The following is a 20,788-nucleotide window of genomic DNA, read 5'->3' as shown; positions in this document are numbered from 1 at the left end:
GTACTACTTAAAGTGATTTTTATATTTTTACACCATGTATTTTTCTATCACGATTTGTATTGATATGTCTTCATGGCGAAAGATCTTGAAGTCTTGGGGAAAAGGGTCCATAACACCATAGGACCTTCTTGCCCATACAGTAGTCATTTTGTTGCATTTTGTAATAATTACTGTTGGATGTGTAAACAATTTTTCAAAAGAGATTACATTGGTTGAGTTTTTAGACCAACCAACGTGCGAGGCAGGTTCGAACCCAGAATATTTCGCAAACGTGGCGGACGTTGCCGTAAACTGGTGGGTTTTCCCCGGGTGCTCCTTTTTCCCGCGCCCATTTATTTCGTTAGCGCTTCATTCCAATTCCTTCGCCTCAAGTTAATTGAAATGTTACCATTCACGTATGCTCCCTGCTGGAATCTTCCATGGCCTTCCTACGACTGCAAAGAGAATGTTCTTTACACCAACAGAAATTGCAGTAAATGTACGGGATTTCCGGCAAAGAATTCACAGCAAATAAACTAAGGGTTTTTTATCGTTCAAAATAAACTGATTTTTTGTAGAAGCAACGTAATATTCTGACGTCATAATTTGTGTTCTGTTGTAAATAGTGTATTCATGTTGTGAAAGAAAGAAGTGTGTTTTGCTGCTACCCGCAAATAAACTAAGATATCCGCCAATTAACGTAGATCCGTGTATGAAATATAACCAGCTTTTTTATCGTAATTTTGAGATGACCAATTTGGACAGTGTATGCGCTCTACTTTCATCAGTGTAATTGCGCCCCTTTACTCGAAATGAATGAACAGTCGAAACCCCACGTGTGCTGCAACGTCCTCGGTTGATCTTCGCCATTGGGGAGGAAGTGCTCTCCTGGCAGTGTTCCCGTCGACCTGTGACGTCGGCGTCAGCTAGTCGCTTCGAGACGCCGCGATGCTCAGTGAGGGGTGGGGGAAGTCAGGGAGAAGTATGACCTGGTTGTGGCCAACCGACGTGGCACGCGAGGTCTCAAGCGCACTCTCTGTCTATCGAACGATGGACCTCTCCCCTTCATATAAGCAGGGCCTCAAGGTGGTTAATGGGCCTGAGTTTGGACATTATTTTTAATGCTTGAGTTTACCCTGATAGAACGAAAATTACAAGTCTTTTGTTAATATAAGTCATAGGAAGAAATACAAGTAAAGTTATACGCATGGTTGCAGTTATTGCCACAGTAACGTTTACAGGCTAATTTTTTTAAGTTTAAAAAGTGGTACGTTAAATAATTGATACCGGCTGATGGCCGTAGATTCAAGCTATCACGTCTGCGCAGGTGGTTCTAACCCTGTAAATACTATACTTATAAACAGCCAGATCATAAAATTAATGTATTTTACAGGCTATCGGAGGCATTTTCGAACAAGCTTGTTTTGACTTTCGAGGTTGAGCCACGTCGTATTGGTAGTGTTTGTCGACGCTTTGTCTTGCATTGCCACAAACATCTTCAGGGTTGTGAATCAACAGAGAGAGAGAGATAGAGTGTGTGTGTGTGTGAGAGAGAGAGAGAGAGAAGAGATGTGGTATGATTTTATGTACCTATACTTGCAAGGGGTTTTCGTCAGGAAGCCAATCACGAAAGGTCTCCTACAGTGAGTAGTTTAAGAGTCACTCGTAATTAGTCGTGCGTTTAAAGGCAGAATGCAGAGATGACATCTAACACAGAATTATATGGAAATACACCGCTGTTGTTGATGTTTCGGGTGAAAGGGAGGGAGAGTAGGAGGGAAATCCTCTTGAGGGACCGCCCGCAACTTTCACTGGATAAGATAAATTTTACTGGTGAAAAAGTTCTATTGGTTTCCGAGCCCCCTAACAAGGCCTCTGAGGCGCCAGGCGCCCGGACCGCTGCAGCCCGCCAGCCGTGACCCGCCTCCCGACAACTTGTGTAGCGGGGTGTCGCCCTCTCAGGGGTTCCTTGTTTTATGCCCGCGGCTCTCTGTGGGCGGTGGGGGAAGTCCACCGGGAGCGGCGTTACTCACTGTTCCTCTTGTTCCTGCTGTTGCAGACCATGTGCGGGAGTTCACCTGCGGGAAGATGTACTACCGCACTCTGTTCCTGGACGAGAGGAGGGACGCGCTCTACGTCGGAGCCATGTGAGTGCTTTACGTCTCTTCTTTTCCTTCTTTCTTCTTTACCGCCGGCAGCACTGCGACGCACAGACGGACCTGTCTACTGACGGCGCGCGCTGGCAGGCGCGAGTACTGCACCTCGTGGCGGACCGAGGGACACGATAAAACAACATCTATTTCAATTTAGAATTCACTGCTTCACTTTAAGTGATAAAAAATTGCTTTTTTAATTTTTGCTTTGGTACATTTTTTAAATCGAAAAGCTGCTTTCAGGGTTTTTTCTTATGTTTTGGGCATTAAATAAGCAGAAAGATTTAATTTATTAAATTTTAATTACGTAGTTATATTTAATAAATTTGCAAAAAATGCACACATGACTAATTTTTTGAAAATAGGAGACAAAGCTTAACTTTAATTCAGTTAGATTGATACAATACAAGAAGTTAGAACACTATAAGTTTAGTAAATATTGAAATGAAACGAAATATTTCACCTTTGTGTGTACGTGAAACCAATGCAAATTTATACAATTTTATAAATATAAATTAAAACTAAATGTTAATTATATCATCAAACTATCATTAGCACTTGAACATTTAGGAATCACTGGAAAGTTAGCAATGAATAAATATTATCTTTTTTTAATGTCACACATATAAAAGTATTTAAAACTCAAACTATATTGCACTTGCTGCAGTACCCGGTGCTGCCTTGGCTGAACACAGGGTGATTTATTGTCCACGAGTTAAAGCAAAATGGATAGCGCTATATGGCAGTGTGGTGGACATAAAGAAATGACACACAATTACTCTTAGTATGTATATGACCTATCATTTTTTGTTTACCCAAGGCGACCGGTTGAACGGTTTAGAAATTGATGCGCTGCAGCGCCATCTAGCAGCGAGTTACAAAATAAATGGATAGCATAAAGTCATTCTACATTAAAAACACCTCGATGTGCCAACATTCATGGCGATCGGTCAAACGGTGTCAGAGTTTTTCAATGTCATAGATACAAACATCCTATTACATATATATACAATTATGTAAAATATTCTATATAAAAAAAGTTAATAATATTATGAAGAAAATATGAAATGCTTACAATTATTTTCTTCAATTAGTCGCTGAAGGAAAGTTATTAATATGATAAAATCTCATTCGGCACAGCCTTCGGGTGTAGGTAGATTTCGAAGTACCTATTTATTATGTAAATATTTTGGTAACTGCTATAAACTTCGAAACATTTAAAGAACTTAATGTACATAACAAATTTATGTTCTTCAATATTACAAAATGATTTATTAATTATTTGCTGTTCTTCTATGCAACAAAATACTAAATATTACAAATATTTTAACTCAATGTATCCAAAATTGTATAGTTTACAAAGCAGCATTGAATTTCTTAGAATAAATTTTATATTTGCCAACTAAGGTAATTATTTAATATTTTTTACCTTCAAACTAATTTTTTCATACCCTTGCACTTATAAAAATTTGCTTTTCATCAAGGGTTACGATAAAATTAACATGGTTTAAAATGAATACAAACTAATTTGATACTAAGAAAGTATTGAATTTTTTAAATTTGAATCCATGTGTTTACGATGACAATTCGTTTAACCATAAATTGTTCCAGCCAAAGTTTTTGATAACTTTTAGGAATTAATAAAATAAATTATAATGGATGTGATAATTTATTTATTAAAAAAGGTAATGATTATTTTTTACTTTAAAATCTTATTTCCACCCCTTTCAGTAATAATTGGGTAAACTAAAACACTTTGAAGAATAGTTTTAGTCATATTTAGACAGCCAAAATAAGAATGCATTCGATAGTGTACCGAGTAGGGAAGTTTTATTTATTTTCTCATTCCACCCCAGGTTTTTTTAACCCCTAGCAATAATGGTTTAAATTATCAAAAATTGTTTCAGGCAAAAGTTTTAGATAAAATTGTACAATTTTTCAACAATTTGTACGGATTTGATAGTGTGCTTTCTAATGAAGTTACGAATTTTTGTTTTTTCAACCCCTATTTATTCCACCCCTTACAGTTATGGTAGTTTGTATAAAAAAATAAAAATTATTTCAGACAAAAATTGTAGATAATAATTCAAGGTTTTACAATAAAGTTAGAACGTATTCTACAGTGTACATAGTATGGAAAATTATTTTCTTTTTAAATTCTACCTTTGTTTATTCAACCCCAGGCAGCAATGTTTGATCAGAAATTGTATCAGACAAATGTTTTAGCTAAAAAATTATATTTGTACGGATTTGATTGTCCATTCCTTTCAGTTATGGTTGGTCGAATAGAAAATTATTTCAACAGAAAGTTTTTGATAATATTTGTACGTTTTACAAACAATTGGAACGGATTTATAGTGTGCATATTAAGGGAGTTATGTAATTTTTTGTCTTTCAACTCTTAATGTTTTCAAACCCTTGCAGTTATGGTTGGTCATGTAAAAAAATAACTTCAAACGAAAGTTGTAGATAATTTTTTTTTGGTTTTACACTAAAAAGGACAGATTTAATATTGTAAAATATGCTGATTTTATGATTTTTTTTAAATTTACCACCCCTCCCTTTTTTTTAAACCCTTTGCAGCAATGGTTTGTCTTATCACAAATTGTTTCAGACTAAAGATAGAGATAAAAATTATAAGATTTAACAACAATCTGAACGGATTTGATAGTGTTCGTACTAAGGGAGTAAAGAATTTTTGTTTAAATTCTACCCATCTTTTTTCAAAACCTTGCAGCATTGGTTCTACTAATCAAAAATGGTTTCTTACAAAAGTTTTAAATAAAATTTATAAGATTATTACAAATTTTTCACGAATTCGTTGCTGTGTCTATGAAGGTAGTTATGATTTTTTTTTTTTGTTCTTCAACCCTTGTTTTTTCAGCGCTTTGCAGTTAAGGGTGGTCGTATCAAAAACGTATTTAGACAAAATATTTTGGTTTAGCTCCTAATAGTTTTAATACCTTCAAACGAATGCGATATTTCCATATTTCGGGAGTTACAGCGATTTTGTTTTCAAAAAAACCTTCATTTCTACACCTTTGGTCAGATATTGCCCATTAAAAAACTCTACCGAGATTTTCCGTTGCTAAATTTTATGTATTAGTTTGGAAGTTATTTGTGAAAAAATGCGGCAGTTATTGTGACCACAAAATTGTGATATATATATATATATATATATATATATATATATATATATATATATACATATAAATTTAAGTTGACGATGGTTTTGGTGTCTGTGAACCATGAAACGAAAAACTATATTAAAAAATTCCGGAAGTCGCACTACAATATCTAGGTAGTGTTTCTTTGTATTCTTCTTAATAAGACAATACAAAAATACATATAAAGACTGGTGATACATAACTGTAGGTAAAATAATATATATTTTAATATATTATTTTAAGTTTTAATTTATTTTCGCTTTTCATTTAAAGTTATAGTGAACCAGAAAACTAAAATATTTGACTTAGAAATTTAAATAAATGAAAATGTGGGCGCCGTACAACTCGCGCCGCCAGTAGTACCCTGCGGCCACTTATCCCGCTCCTCATTCACAAAACATGCGTGTCCCGGAGGAGTTGCGTGTCAAATATTTAAAACGCAACACAAAGTAACATTAAGAGTATTCAGGGATTGAATATTTCAGTAGAAGGCATGACTACTCTCATGCTTCGCCTTGAGATATGTACGCCCGGCGGTTCGGGGATTACCTCAGGAAAGTGCTCGACAAACGAGCGCCCTGTTTTTTTTTCTCGAGAGATTTCCTTAAAGTCACTCGTGCTCCAGCCTTTCTTCCGTCTACGTTTCATTTCTGGCTAGCCCGTGGAAACCGGCGCGGCAATCCGTAAACTAACCACACTCCCTCCTTCTGTGGACGAAAATATTTGTTAGTTTGTCGAACAGTAAAGTTTTCATGGGCGTGGTTACGCGCGCCTGGATTTAGGGCCCCGTGTGCCCGTTAAAACTCGGCGTTCGCTGTTTCATTTTCTGGCAGTAAAGATTGTGCTGGTCAGCTTTTATCTTCTCTCGTCCAGCAGTGAAAGTCGCGCAGTTTTAATAGGCGGCATCCAAAAGTGCGTAAAGCTACCAAAATATTTTCCAACTGGTAACTCATATTCTACAGACTTATTTCATACCCTTCTTACTATGTGTTAAGGTCCTCATCTACCCGGCCATACTTCGGTGCGCAGCGCTTCAGAAAAACAACGCGATTTCAAAACTACTTAAGATACCCGAGTGAGGTCTGTTTACGAAAAGTTTTTTAAGAATTCGCTTAGGGCCGTAAAGTCCTTTTGATTTTGGATTAAATTTTTAAACTGTATTTTTAGAAGAGTTAAATTGGCTAAAGGCGTGTTTTCAGAGCAATTTTTAGGAGTAAAACAACTGATATAAATTCCTGAGAACACTTAAGAGACTATCATTACATATTTAAGTTCATTTGTATGCCATATAATGTTACGGTCACCGCTAAAATTTCACAGTTATCCTATGGATGGCGAGAAGACTGCGCGCCAGTTCAGAGCCTTGCGCTTAGAGACGATACCGTGCTAGAAGCACCAGAGAGCGTCGCGCTTATCATCTGGCCTCACTGAAACAGATACACCCCGACTAGACGGGCCCCTAACAATGGTATAAGTTTTTAAAATTTGGAAATCAGTGGATAAAAGTTGAGTTTAGGATCCTTTATATGTATTACGGATGCTATAGAGTAACCCAAATAGCGTCTTGACAATCATTAATTATGAATCTTTACACAAAAAAAAGAGGTTTTGAAACCATCAACGTTCCTGCCACCTTACTTCATGAACATTTATGTTATTAATGATGGTCACTAACTATACTGTTGAGACTGATATGCTGGCACAGTTTTCCAGCTTTCAGTCACGGCGTTAATTACAACTTCCCTAGAATGGTTAATAGACCAATTGATGGTGGTTAATAGACCAATTGATGGCAGTTATAAATGATAAACATATTAAGGTGTCGCCGTTTTATATATTTAGGTTTTTCAAAAGTCTTAAAATTCCCAGTCGCTACCAAATTAGAGGATAATGTTGCTACAGATGTCCTTAATATACGTTTCTACTTTTTTTGCTACGTAATCTTGATTAACTAATTCATAATAAAATTGAAAATGCTGTTTTTTGTAAAAAGAATTGCGAGATTAATGTAAAAATTTTCAATAGGGTATGATATACTATTTATACTTTCAAAATTTGTAATAAGTTAGAATTTGGAAGTTATTTTAAAAGCTGGCTCATTTAAGCAAAATATAAAATGATACAACACTTTTTTCAAACTTAGCCGAGTTGCGTCAAAGAACCGCTGAATCTGACGATGAATTTTTTTCTCGCAGGTATGTCCGACTCGTGAAGTGGTCCTTTGTAAAGATAGCTTGTATTAGGCCGATGGCAAATTGTTTGAACATGTACTTTTAATTAACAGAATAATTTCGATGAATGCTTAGTTTCATTTCTAACTTTCACTACATGTCTCACTCTGACTCACATAACCTTTTTTGCCACACATAATTCAAGCTTTGAATATTATTCATTGTATTATCTATCATATTACGGAAATTATTTTTAATTTGGTAATTTTAGTTTCTTTAATACAAATATTTTTTTAAAAGTAAATGGTCAGTTTATCATATTAAAATCTTGCTCAAATTAGCCATTTAATAAAATAACTTGTGTATTTAACATTGTACATTTCTTTGCAGTACGAATAGTGAGTTACCCAAAAAATGATTTGGCACATTAGTTGAGAAAATACTTTTTTTTACTTAAGTATGTATGATTTTATTCCCAATTTTTATTAAAAGTATAGCATAGTTATTCCGTTACAAAAATTAGATTGTGGTATGTATAATATGGACATTTTTAGCCACAGTATATAGTTATTTGGCGCAGGTGAGAATTTAAATGTTTTTAACATAATGCTTATATTTGTAACACTCCGACATTTTTTATACAGAATGGGCATTAGTTAACCTTCAAAACATAAGTTATTTTCTTGATGACCTGCGTATTATTTTATCTTCAACATTTTCATATTTTTCGCTTAGTCACCATGATTTCAGAAATGTGATGATTTGTAAAAATCATTGGCATAAGATTCCTCATTGAGTAGTCATACTTATGGCAGTTTATGGAGTGAAACGTTTTGGACATGCAGGGTGATGCTTTGTGATGTTTTATTGCGCAGGGAACACATAGCAAGAATATTTCAGGGAACAAGTTAGCCTACTCTTTACCGGGGACATGCAAAATTATATCTTTTTTTTTCCGTATACAAGGAAAATACGTGTAAGTTTTCTTTCCAGGTGTAGTTGGTGTTACATAATTAGGAGCAACTATTGTTACATTGTGTGATATAGAGGCATATAAATTACGCAGCCTTAAAATATAAATATATCTTGACTTAAATCTAGATCTCACCACGCATTATTTACGCAACGTATATGAATTAAATAAATTAGTAATACAACTAGATGTCAAAATAAGCAACTTCGTTTCGCTGTTACAGTTTTTAGACTATGTGTGTGTATATATACATACACACATACAGTATTACGCACAGGACGAATGACGAAGTTCTCCAACTAAAACTATATAAACCATTATTACCAATTTGACTCGAGTGCGCTGGCAACATTGTGGAAATGAGCAAGTTGTGATTGTGAAGTCGCCGAGCTGTGTGTTTGTGTCCTCGAGTGTGCTGCTGTGTGCTGGCGGTGGCCACAGCGCCTCTGGTCGCGAGGGTTGCGGTGCTCCTCCACCTCCATATTGCTTAAGGGGATTGGTGCACCAGCATCGTATTAAAAAAAACAATATATTTGTTAATGATTCAGCTGCTAGAGAAGATTTGAACCATTCTGGTGTAAAATTTATGTTTTTATTTTTTTATTTTAACTAAGTTATTGCTGATTTTCGGGAATTTTTTTAATTCAAGCTTTATTAAAAAACTATAAAGAATTCAGTAGTAAAACTTTCGCAGATAAATTTTCAGACACGGGAGATATGACTGTGACCATTCTTTTATCTGTAATCATTATTATTAACGTATTTACAATTTGAATTTTAATAAATGAGCTGCTACGAAATTCCGTGATATTCATTTGCGAATTTAATAACATTCGCGTTTTCATTTGTAATTCAAACGCCTACATATATGTCGGCTGAATGATTGACTTTATTTTAGTCTTTAGCTTATTGCAGTCGGACCTAAAGTAAAAACGTAGCTGTAGAAATTTGAGCAGCGTGCAAGCTCGGATACGAGGAATTATGGAGCGCGCTGGACAGTAGTGACACCTTGCGACAGTTTTCCAAACTTTTTGCAGCTCGTTCCCACTCTGCCACAGCTGTCTGCTGTTTACGAAGGGGAGACGGGATTTCGCGGGAAACTGATATGAAGGTCAACGTACTCATTTTCAGTAGATAAGAGAACGTGTTTGGTCTAGCTCGGCGTATAATTGAATGGTTATTCTCTGTTATTATTTAGCACAGTGATTTAGCTAGATGTTTTTTGTTGTAAGCGTAAGATTTATTCAGGAATAAAATGCAGAAGAAACCTCCACCAAGCAGAGTACACAAAAGAACAAAACCATCGAAGGCCATTAGAGCGCTTAGAAAAAAGAATAAAGAAAGATAAGAGATTATTTTATTATAGCTTTTTTTACCATATATTTATTTTTCAGAGTTGCGTATGTACAACGCGATGGACGCGATGCGACAACAAAAAGATGTGTAAAATTGTAAACATGTTTTTTTTTTTCAGCAATGCGTGAACCATTTATAAACTATACTCAACATGTATCCGTATAATTACGTTTGAATTTTTTTTATGACAGGCATCAATGTTAACAAGTTTATTAAGCCACAATATACTTTTTTCAGAAAACTAAGGTAGCAGAAAACACTCAACATAGTCTCACACAAAATCAGTTTACATGAATGCAGTTTTAAGAAGTAAGCTACGTAAATAATAGTTAAACATTATTTAATATCTGGTGGTAACGTTTCCAAAGTATCAGCTTCGCCTTCATTCACGAACAATATTCGTGAGCTTATTTATGTATTTTGCTGGCTATTCGTTGGTGACTGTTAGGACTGCAAAATTAGTAAATTTTTTTTTTACCCTATCCTGAGTTAAATCTAAGTGTGCGGGGTTAGATGAGGACCTAGATGTGTCTCAGGCTTACGCCTTTACACTCTACTCATGCGGGGTATTAACCATGCGCGTAAGGGCGCGTTGCCATTGACCTGTAGGATAGTCTCAAAAATCCTCTACGGACTCGAAAAATGTCACCTGCTCATTGGCTACTTGACTTGTGACAACTGTTTGTTGTAATGCCTGTGATTTATCGTTGAATTTGTTGAGGAGTTTTCAGTGATTCGGAGCCTCCCATTTAACTGTGGCCGAATTGAAGAAGCAGTACACATGTTACATGCTTGAATTCATAGCGAATGGAAACCACAAATATTTACTGATGTAGTGGTTGGTAAAAAAAATATTATTCGTACCGCGTCCATCGCTTCGTGCCATGTTGGCTCGTATATTATATGGATTTACAAAATATAACGATTCATTTACGACACTTAAGATAAGGTGTGTAGGATTTTAAGAATTCACTTGAATTAATATTTAAGAACATATTTCAGGATAACTTATGAAGACGCTAGTACAGACGGCACCGATTGTGATGACTCATTGTGTGACATGTGAAACCTCAACACAACTCGAAAATCAGTAAGTGTTACATTGAAATGTGTCCGCTACAAATTTTCAGGAATTATAATTTTGAAATCGAGTAGAATTATTCCTGCAATTAGCATTAGGTATATTTTAATAGACATTGAAAGCAAATCATTAAGTAGCTTCAAAATCCAAATACCAGAATACAGATAGTCTGTAACAATACAGACCTCACCGACTAGATATGGTCCAGATTGTTAATACTAACACATTTGAAAAAACTGACTAGTTACTGAATATGTTTAAATTTTGTAAACCTGTTACTTTAGATGATTGGTGATGCAATAATGTCTCTTGGAAACTACATAAAATTTTAACTGCTTTTATTTCTCCATAAATTCGCAAATCACCATGGCAGCCATTTTACGATCACGATTACTTGTTACTAAACTTATAATTTTAAGGATGCCATTCGTTGATAAATTAAAGTTAGGTTTTCCCAAAATCCGGAAAAACTCAGGGTTCTATGATTTCTGGAAAACCAAATATTTATTTATCTATGAATTATATCCTAGAAATAAAATTTTTTGCGACAAAGGTTTCATACGACGGGTTAATCAAAAATAGTATAACATGCGGTTAAATGTATTTTGTGCATGCTAGTATTTGAAAATAAATATGCCTCTTAGTACATCTAACTATTAAGTAAACATTTGTTAAATGCTTGAAATCATTACCAGTTAACTGTAGTTGTAGTATAAATTAATTTTAAATCAAGAACAAAAAACATGATATGATAGCAGCATAGCAGTGTTGTTATTTATTCCGTTAAATAATTGGCGAACCGCAGTATTATCGTTCCACACAGTCCGCTCAGGACGCGCCGCGTCTTGGATGTCTCCCAGCCGGCCGATGCGCCGGTCGACCAATCACAGGTGAGCTACCGACCTGACATCCCGGGTCAAGTGCGTCAGTGCGACACGGTGCCGTAAGAACACACTCAACAGTTTCCAAACAAAATTATATGGCATGTATTGACGAAGATGTGATCTCATCACTTGAACTCAGGTGCGTCGTGCTAGGCGACGAAACTTGGTGGTCCGTCAGTGAGCATGGCGCTTCATTAGAATATTAGGATGCATTTGGATGGTTTACATTGCAGATGTCAAACGTATTGGCAACTTCTCATGTTTTCGAACTTTACTCGCCGCGTATGTTAACGTAACTCAAACGAAATAATGAGTCCGTACACAATTGTATAACTTGCACGACCCAATTCAAGTTTCTATTAAAAAAAACAGAATCGCTAAGTAAACACCTGATGCAAATTTTGATGTCTACCTATAATCTTAGCTCTCGGTGTATTAATTACATTTTGTAGGAGTAATTTCGTGAATGAAACGGAAATAAGTCACCGCGTTGCTGCCATCAGTGGCGGATGGCGCGAACCTAATTTTATAGAGACAAAGGGAAACCTTATAGTAATAACTGTTTAATGAATTTTAACAACGCGGGCAGTATTTTAATTAATAGCCCAGTAAATAAAGGTTTTTTTGTCGCAACTAATTCCGGGAAAGCTGAATTTTTGTCAGATGTTAGACCCTTATAAGACACGTATTTCCTCAAAAGTCCCCGCCTCTCCCCCTTGTGCTTTCCCCCCCACCCCTCTCGGAAGTTCTAAAATGTTGACCTTTACAGAATCGCTTGTGAATACGTAAATAATTGTGTAAAGTAGTAAATATATATAGCGTATTTTGTTCCAAAAAATCTGGTTTTTAATTTTGTTTCTGACAATATTTTTTTTAATGTTGATAGTTAAGGCGTTATAAAATCACAAACATAAAAAACGGGTTATTAATGTCAAAATGCGCAGTTCTCGTTCTGGACGATTTTAAATATTGGAAATAAACAAAAAATCTTCAAGTAAATTTTGTAGCGCACACTTCCAGCTTTAAAGTGATGTATAGTTTATATCGGGGAATTGATTGGTTACTGCTGGGGAGGGGGGGAAGTGAGCTCATGCGTATGGCTAGCGTGCACCGACCTACTATGTGGATCATTTTGTATTCGCAGTCCGTTCGCGTAGCCTTCATAATTATTTGAGGAATAATATATCTAGTTTTACACAGTATTCATTTTTATATAAAATAATTCATAAAACACATAACATAATTTTTTTTTCTTTTTTGCACTTTATGTTAACAATAATATTTATTAGCAAATACTTAAAGCAATTCTGTGTACATAAATTATTTACTTAAATACGCATAGCCAGATTTGGGTTCGGGGGAAATATACCCCTACCCAATTAAGGGCCTCCCATTATCCACCAACCACCGTGTCCCGGACTGGCTAAAACAGGTAGCTGTCATGATTATGAATAACTTTAAACAAGTTAAAAATGTTTTAAATATTAAATTGTAGTTTAGATGACAGCATCACGGACCGCCCACCCGCTTCTAATATAAAAGTAATGTATCCTTAATTTTTAACAAATTGTCCTTAATCAATGCAATTTGACCTTCATCTGCATCAGTCAATGGCATTTACAAAATTTACTATGACACTAGTCGTCTGAAGGAAGTTCAATTTCTTCGTCGAAATTTGGAGAGTTAAGACATGATAATCCATTACAGTTTTCACACATAGCAGAACAGCTTAGACCGGATTTTCTGCATTTGCAATTGTTACCGCATGAAGTATTACAGCTGCAGGAAACAAGACAAAGGTCATCAGGGGCAAAGGCTTTGGTACTGGGAACAGGTTTTAAAACTTTATTTTTCCTGCAATTTTCCTTTAAATATTCATGCCTCCAACCCCAATCTGTAGGTGGAAGTTTATTGCCCATCCAATATTGCACCTGGAGGTATACTCGTAATAGATGTTGGTAAGCTGCTTCTGATGTGGGGGGCAATTTTGATAAATCAAAGCTAGGTTTTAAAGCAGATTTACTTGTCATGGATGTAAATTTGTAGTAGCGAGCTTCATTCAGATTAGAATATCTCCTAAGCCTGTACATTTCAAGTATGAATGTCTCTCCCTTTTCGAGTAATTCATCGCGAGATACATCTTTTTCCAAAAATAACTCTGCTTGAAGTTTGGCTTGTGGTACAACTTTGATCACATCAACAGATTTTGTCTTTCCCAAACCAAAAAATGACGAGGTGGTGTCACAGCCTGTAAATGCATATGCAAATAAAAGAAGTTTTCTGATGCTCTTGTGCACATTTACTAGTGTTTGTGTGTAATAATAAACAACGGAAGGATTTTTGCCACAGATTTCTTTTCGAAACAATACAGAGTTATTTTCAGGCGCAAGTGCTACAAGTAGTGCCAGAAGATCTGTGTCTGATCCCACAACTATGACTACATTGAATTTATTGAGATGTTCAATTCCTGTTTTTACGATGTCTAAGTCAGCATCTGTATCGGCTATGAATGAACTTATTCCCCTTCTATTTAATGCTTCAGACAGTTTCATAATTATTTTTTTGTTATTCGTATTAGATAAAAAAAGCTTCCTTTTTCGTGATACATTTTGTATTTGTCTCGAATTCTATGTTACATTATTAGTTTTTAGCAGATCTTCTTGACTGTTCTTCTCCCTTAGTTGTTGGCTCTGAGGGGTACCCATCAAAAACAACAGTTCAGTTCATTCCATATTTTGTGACGATATATGTGCAGTAATTTTCAATTATTTCTCCAAAAGTCTCTTCAATTGGCCATGTTACACTATGGAGGCGAAAGCCTCCATCAATATCTATACCAGTACCTGTATCTTGTTGGGGTTTAATTTCAAAGTAATTCCCTCAGAAAATACCTTCAGGAATGATGACTTCGCTCCTTTACGTAAAGAAACATCATCGAATAAGGATGGTGGCCGAGAAGCCAGATCGTACGAAAGGTAAACTTTTAATCTAGTTGGACCATCACACAGAGTATTCGATTGAATAACTGTTTAGGATTCACAGTCACTTGCTTTGATCGAACAGCCACAGATTTGTGACTAGATTTAGTCAGTTCCATATCCTTCCTATGTAATTTCAATTCTCCGAAAGTTTGTCCCTTCATTTTTTTCATAGCTGCCCTGCAGCCCGCCCGTCTCGACCCTAACCACTAAACCACTCTTCACGTTATTGCCGAGATAAGACAAGAACGTGTAGCCCACTCCTGCTCCGTCATCGCGAAGACTAAATAAACGAGACGCAATAAGAATATACATACGTGGTGTGCCTGCCACTTAACCCAGTTCTTGCTGCCAAGGCTCAAACATATTAACCCTAAAAGCCACTTGACCTTCATACGTTTTATGGCATATTTACCATTATCTAAATAATTTCTAAACGGAGTTGCAGTGATCCAGTTATTGCCTTTGTCAAAGGCGATTCGGGTTCGAAACCAAGCAGGAACTCCCAGATTTTCGTCAACAGGAATCGAGCCGAGACTATGGTGCAGGCCAAAGAGTTTTCATCGGAGAGCTCTCGTTCCTTCCGCCCGTAATATGTAAAAATAAACACCACCGAACAATTATTTTTGATTCCATTTTGTATTGCGAATGAATACATCAATATATTAATAATTAGCCTACTATTAGATTTAGGTTCCTATTTAAATTTTAAAGTTTTAAATCCTGCATGTAACAGAGGAATATTGAAAATAACAATCTCATGATAATAGTAGATTGTAGGGAAGCCGGGTAGATGAATGTAGCAGGTCGGAGCGTGCTAGCCATACGCATGCGCTCACTTCCCCCCCCCCCCTTCCCCAGCAGTAACCAATGAATTCCCCGATATAAACTATACATCATTTTAAAGCTGGAAGTGTGTGCTACAAAATTTACTTGAAGATTTCATTGTGTATTTCCAATATTTAAAATCTTCCAGAACGAGAACTGCGCATTTTGACATTAATAACCCGTTTTTTATGTTTGTGATTTTATAACGCCTTAACTATCAACATTAAAAAAAATATTGTCAGAAACAAAATTAAAAACCAGATTTTTTGGAACAAAATACGCTATATATTTACTACTTTACACAATTATTTACGTATTCACAAGCGATTCTGTAAAGGTCAACATTTTAGAACTTCCGAGAGGGGTGGGGGGGAAAGCACAAGGGGGAGAGGCGGGGACTTTTGAGGAAATACGTGTCTTATAAGGGTCTAACATCTGACAAAAATTCAGCTTTCCCGGAATTAGTTGCGACAACAGGCGATTTTTGGCCTTCATTTACTGGGCTATAAACGCCTGATTGAAAATCAGGTCCAAAGCTGGGGCTAAATTTTTTTTTATGTTTGTTTCGCTTTCATCGGAGCCATTTCATTATATAGTTTAAAATTTCTGTCTGCTAATCTTTGACGTAGCTGCTCCGGCAGCAAATTATAGCGGTAGGTGCAATGACAACGTGTGATTCGTGTAAATAAATGCAGTATAAAACACAATTTGCGTGTATTAATCACGCCCGTTATTTAAAATAATTCTACGTTAAATTTCGTGTCAAAGTTTAGTTTATAAGTGATTTGCAACATGAGAACACATAAATTTGCTCTTTACCGAGGTAATTTGTTACACATAACTGGCGTGTACTGAAAGACTCCCTTACGTGTTTTTTTTTTTTTTTTTTTTTTATACCCCTCAAACCGAGCGAATGTTGTTTGTACAAGTTCACGCGGCAGGGTTTGTTTTATTTAACGCATTGCGTTCGTGCGATATATATTTTTTTAATGATTCGCGCGCGTTATCGGCCGGATTCCTCGTGTGTCGGGATCAAAGACCACACCCGGGCGCGGCATAAGCGCCTCTTCGCCCCGTCGCGCCGTCTGTGGCGTAATGCTGATGTACGGCAGCCCGCGCGCCGGATTACGCGAGACTTCGTTAGGAGGCCGAGCAGGGAAGGGGTTGCGTCGGGGGATGTTCAGAAAACAACGAGCCCGTAAAAACGAAGCTTATTGGTACATTTTAAGAGTGGAAAATATGTGTTTGGTTCGCGCTTTTTCCGCGAGGGGTTAACGGGGCATGTGGATGGTTTGCCCTGGGTTGGAAAAAAAAAAGGGGGGGGGGACCTGCTATGGCATTACAACTCACCGCCTTCTCTTCATTATTTATGGGGCTTGGCAACATGAGCCACGAAATATGGCCACCACCAGTCGCTGTTTTAGGGGGGGGGGGGGGGATGTAAGGGAACAAACAAGAAGAAGAATATCATCCCCGAACTCCAAGCAAAGAGGGATTACTTGACTATGTATTCCTCGCAAAGGGAAAACACCGTTGACTTACTGTTATTTTCTTCTTCTAATGGATAGGGCACTTGTGCTCGCATTGATATTCATCCGCTCTGGACTGACTTTGCACAGCTTTGTAAAATTATTTCACGAACCATTTTTTCTCTGTTTGTACTAAACATAAATTTCGAACATGTTTATGCGCAGCACATTTCCTGACATGTATCGCATAATCATGCGTCCTTTTTAGGACGATGATACAGATTGTGTATATGATCTTTTTCTTTTTACATAAGTGTCGATGCACGTGAAACATGATCTCACGACAGGAAAAAGCTTTTAACACGGGCCGAGTAAATCAATATTTACCTCATTACTAAATTCGTTCACAAATATTTTTCTGCGCCATGATGCGAATATTTTCATCACATTCGAATTATATTACTCATTATTTACTTAAGTAATGTTATGAACAATTAATGCATACTTGAATAAAGCATATTGTTACGAGGCTGCGAGAGACGTGGCCGGCTAGCCATGCTGGCGCTTCGGGATTTCTAGGGAGGCGCCCACCTCCTGGAGGGTTTTACGCAGGTAGCGTCTGTCTCTCCCCCTACTCCTCTTCAATAACCCACATTCTTCCCATTGATCTCGGGAGTCTCTCTATTGCTGTCGAGGGTTCGGCAGCTCCCCAAGGCCCCGTGGCATGATAGGTTTAACTAGGAAGCCATTTTTCTCGCAGATTCGAGTGTTAAGTCGAGACCTTTGATGACGCGACACTATTGAGGGCTATGAGACCTTTCAATTGGCCGAGCTCAGAAATATGAAAGGCGAGACACGACACTGCAAAGAGGAGTGTAGTGAAGAGAGTGAGTAACCCTATTGGCGAGCGATAGCGGGTGGTGAGCGACGGGCTTCGTGTGCGAAGATCGGACCATCGGGGACTGGATCATCCGTGACGGTGTTGTGTGCGCGGCGGACGAGGGAGTAGCGCGAAGCAGTGTGTTGCGTACAAGGTGCTTGATAAGCGGCGAACAGCGGGGAGAGTGAATAGTAGGCGCATTAAACTGAGATCACTTTAGTGCCAGTCAATTAGATTCTTGTAATTTAGGAATAAAGTTTACGAAGTAGGTAATTAAGCCCTAAATAATTTTGGGCTATCCTTTCCGGACCTGTGTTATCCTACTCCTAACATTTATATCTGACAACTTTAAAAAAACTTGTAGTGTGACGCTATTTTATTATTGGCATATTTTTACGTATTTTACTAATATTGTGATGACAATTTATTATTCCATAATATTTTCTAAGTTTCCACTTTTTTTCGTAATGTCGCCTTTATTTTCTTTTTTTTTTTTTGTAAAATTTTTTAATTCTATAAAATATATATATTTCTTTACTATGACTTTAATAGGTTTCATAATGACTCCGGTTTTGTTTTGTAAAATACAACATGTTTTATTTTCCCAAATATTTCCATTTATTTTAAAATATGAGGTTTAATGCGGTTGAAGCCGTGTAACAGTCAGTGTTTTTGTAACATTATTTTCCTGGTAGCGGTGCAATCTGCCAGCGACCCGTGTCGCCGGAGGAGGGCAGCCGCAGGTTCGCGCGTCTAGGCTGATCGTTTCATCTGCAGGCCACGCGCAGTGGCGAAACTCGATTGACAACTTCCCTCGTGGCGATGAATTTTTTTTTATTCCCTTGCCAGAATTGTCTCTTGGGGAGATACAATTTGACGCATTTGTATGTATCATGTCACTCTTTGCGAGGGTCACGGACTAACCCCCCCCCCCCTTCCACCCCGCACTCATTTTTCCTTCCCTCTCTCCGGGGTGCGTGGCGGGAAAGTTTGCTACATCCGGGAAGGAGAAAGACGTGTTAGGGCCTTCATCGACAATTGCATTACGCGCGTTATACCTCGGAGGCAATGTGGTTTCGCGGCATCCTGCCCGCGTATCGGTTTCGTAGTATTGCGGACCAAGCCCTTGCTAAGAGGGGGGAGGGGGCGGTGGCGGCACAAGAAGGTGGTGGTTGTGGGGTCCAGAAACACACCAATGTATTATGAATTTACTAAAACTCGGCACATGGCGAGTCATAACTCAACCGACAATCTTCGACTGCGGCTTCAGTACGAAAGCACGGCTTATGGCATAAATTGCTCCTACATGCTGGAATATGCCTTTGAATTTGGAGCTGAACAATTTTGTTGTATTGAAAATAATAGATAAATTATTTAAGATGGAACACTAAGAGTCTGGACACTGTTTATGCCATTAAACAAACTTCTACGACACCGTAAACACTCGTAACCATAAAATTATATAAAAATTCAGGGGTAACACCATTATTTCACATACATTTTACTGGCGTTATATTACCTCAAAATATTTCAATACAATTAATTCAGGACAGCAACAAGTTTTGTTGTGGTTATAAAAATTGATACAATCAAACATTATCCAGACGCTTAAATACTTTATCTGTGTTAGTAATAAAAAAGTTCCCTTTTGGCAAAGCCTACAGGCGTAGATAGATTTCGGGGTATCTTTTTAATTCTGGAAATCTTTTGGAAATTTCTATAATCTACTGAAAAATTTCAAGAACTCAATGTACATAACATTCTATATTATCTACAATATTCCAAAATAGTTGATGAAACATTTTCTCATATTCCACGTAACGTAAACATTTTGAATGTTTCTAACTCAATATATACATCATTAAATAGCTTAGAACGAATTTCATATTACGCTTGCTAAGAAGTTAAGCTTTTTTTTTTTTAGCTTCAAGCACTGCCTGACATCAATTGCACTAATATATGGTAGTATAAAAATTAAACCAAAGTAGAAGAAAATATTAAGATGGTTTAAAATAAAATAGAACGAGATTGGTAAAAAAAAATTTTTTTTTAGTTCAATCCCAGTTTTTACGGTAATAGATTGTTTTATTAAACATTATTTCAGCCAAAGGGTTTGGATAAATTTTATGAGTATTACAATAAATTATAACGGATTTGATATTATATCTATTAGGTATACCTATCTATTGAAGAAAGTAATGTATTCTTTTTGTCTTTGTACCCTTGTTATTTCCATCCCTGTATTCAAATGTTTTCAATAATATTAAAAATGGTAAATAAAATAAACATTAAATCGATAGAGTACACGGTAGGGAGGTTTTATTTATTTTTATTTGAACCGCAGGTTTTTCAACCACTTGCAGTTATGGTTGGTCGTATCAAAAAATTATTCAGACAAAAGATTTTGGTATAACTCTTACGAGTTATAATACGTCCAAATGGATGTGATATTTTCTGTATTATGGGAGTTACAGCGATATTTCTGTTTTTCAAAAAATCTTCCCCATTTCTTCTACCCCTTTGATTGACTATTGCCGATTAACAAACTCGGCCGAGATTTTCCACTACTAGATTTTTTTATTAGTTTGGAAGTGATTTTGAACAATTCCTGCTGTTATTGTGTCCACCACAAAATGGTTATATATATATATATATATATATATATATATATATATATATACATATACATATACATATACATACACACACACACACACACACTTTACAGTTTCGATGGTTTGGGGTCTATGGACCATGAAACGTAAAACTATATAAAAATTATCCTCAAGTCGCACCACGGTAACGACTACAATACGTAGTATTTCTTTGAAATCTATCTAAAACCTAGCGAAGTGGGAACTTGTAGCTA

The 20,788-nt window shown here is 36.6% G+C and overlaps 1 protein-coding gene across 1 annotated transcript in view; it reads left to right on the top strand.

Annotated features, from left to right (window-relative positions):
- Positions 1–2,042: 2,042 nt before the first annotated feature.
- LOC134527146 (semaphorin-2A) overlaps positions 2,043–20,788 on the top strand; it is a 666,670-nt gene continuing 647,924 nt past the window's right edge. Inside the window, exon 1 of the mRNA XM_063359535.1 lies at positions 2,043–2,126. Coding sequence (XP_063215605.1) covers positions 2,068–2,126 — 59 coding nt within the window. The 5' untranslated portion in view covers positions 2,043–2,067. The remainder of the gene's footprint in view (positions 2,127–20,788) is intronic.

This window comes from Bacillus rossius, chromosome 1 (genome assembly GCF_032445375.1).
Source record: "Bacillus rossius redtenbacheri isolate Brsri chromosome 1, Brsri_v3, whole genome shotgun sequence".
Lineage (NCBI taxonomy): Eukaryota > Metazoa > Arthropoda > Insecta > Phasmatodea > Bacillidae > Bacillus > Bacillus rossius.
The sequence above is the reverse complement of the archived record's forward strand: the minus strand, read 5'-3'. Positions and strand labels throughout refer to the sequence as shown.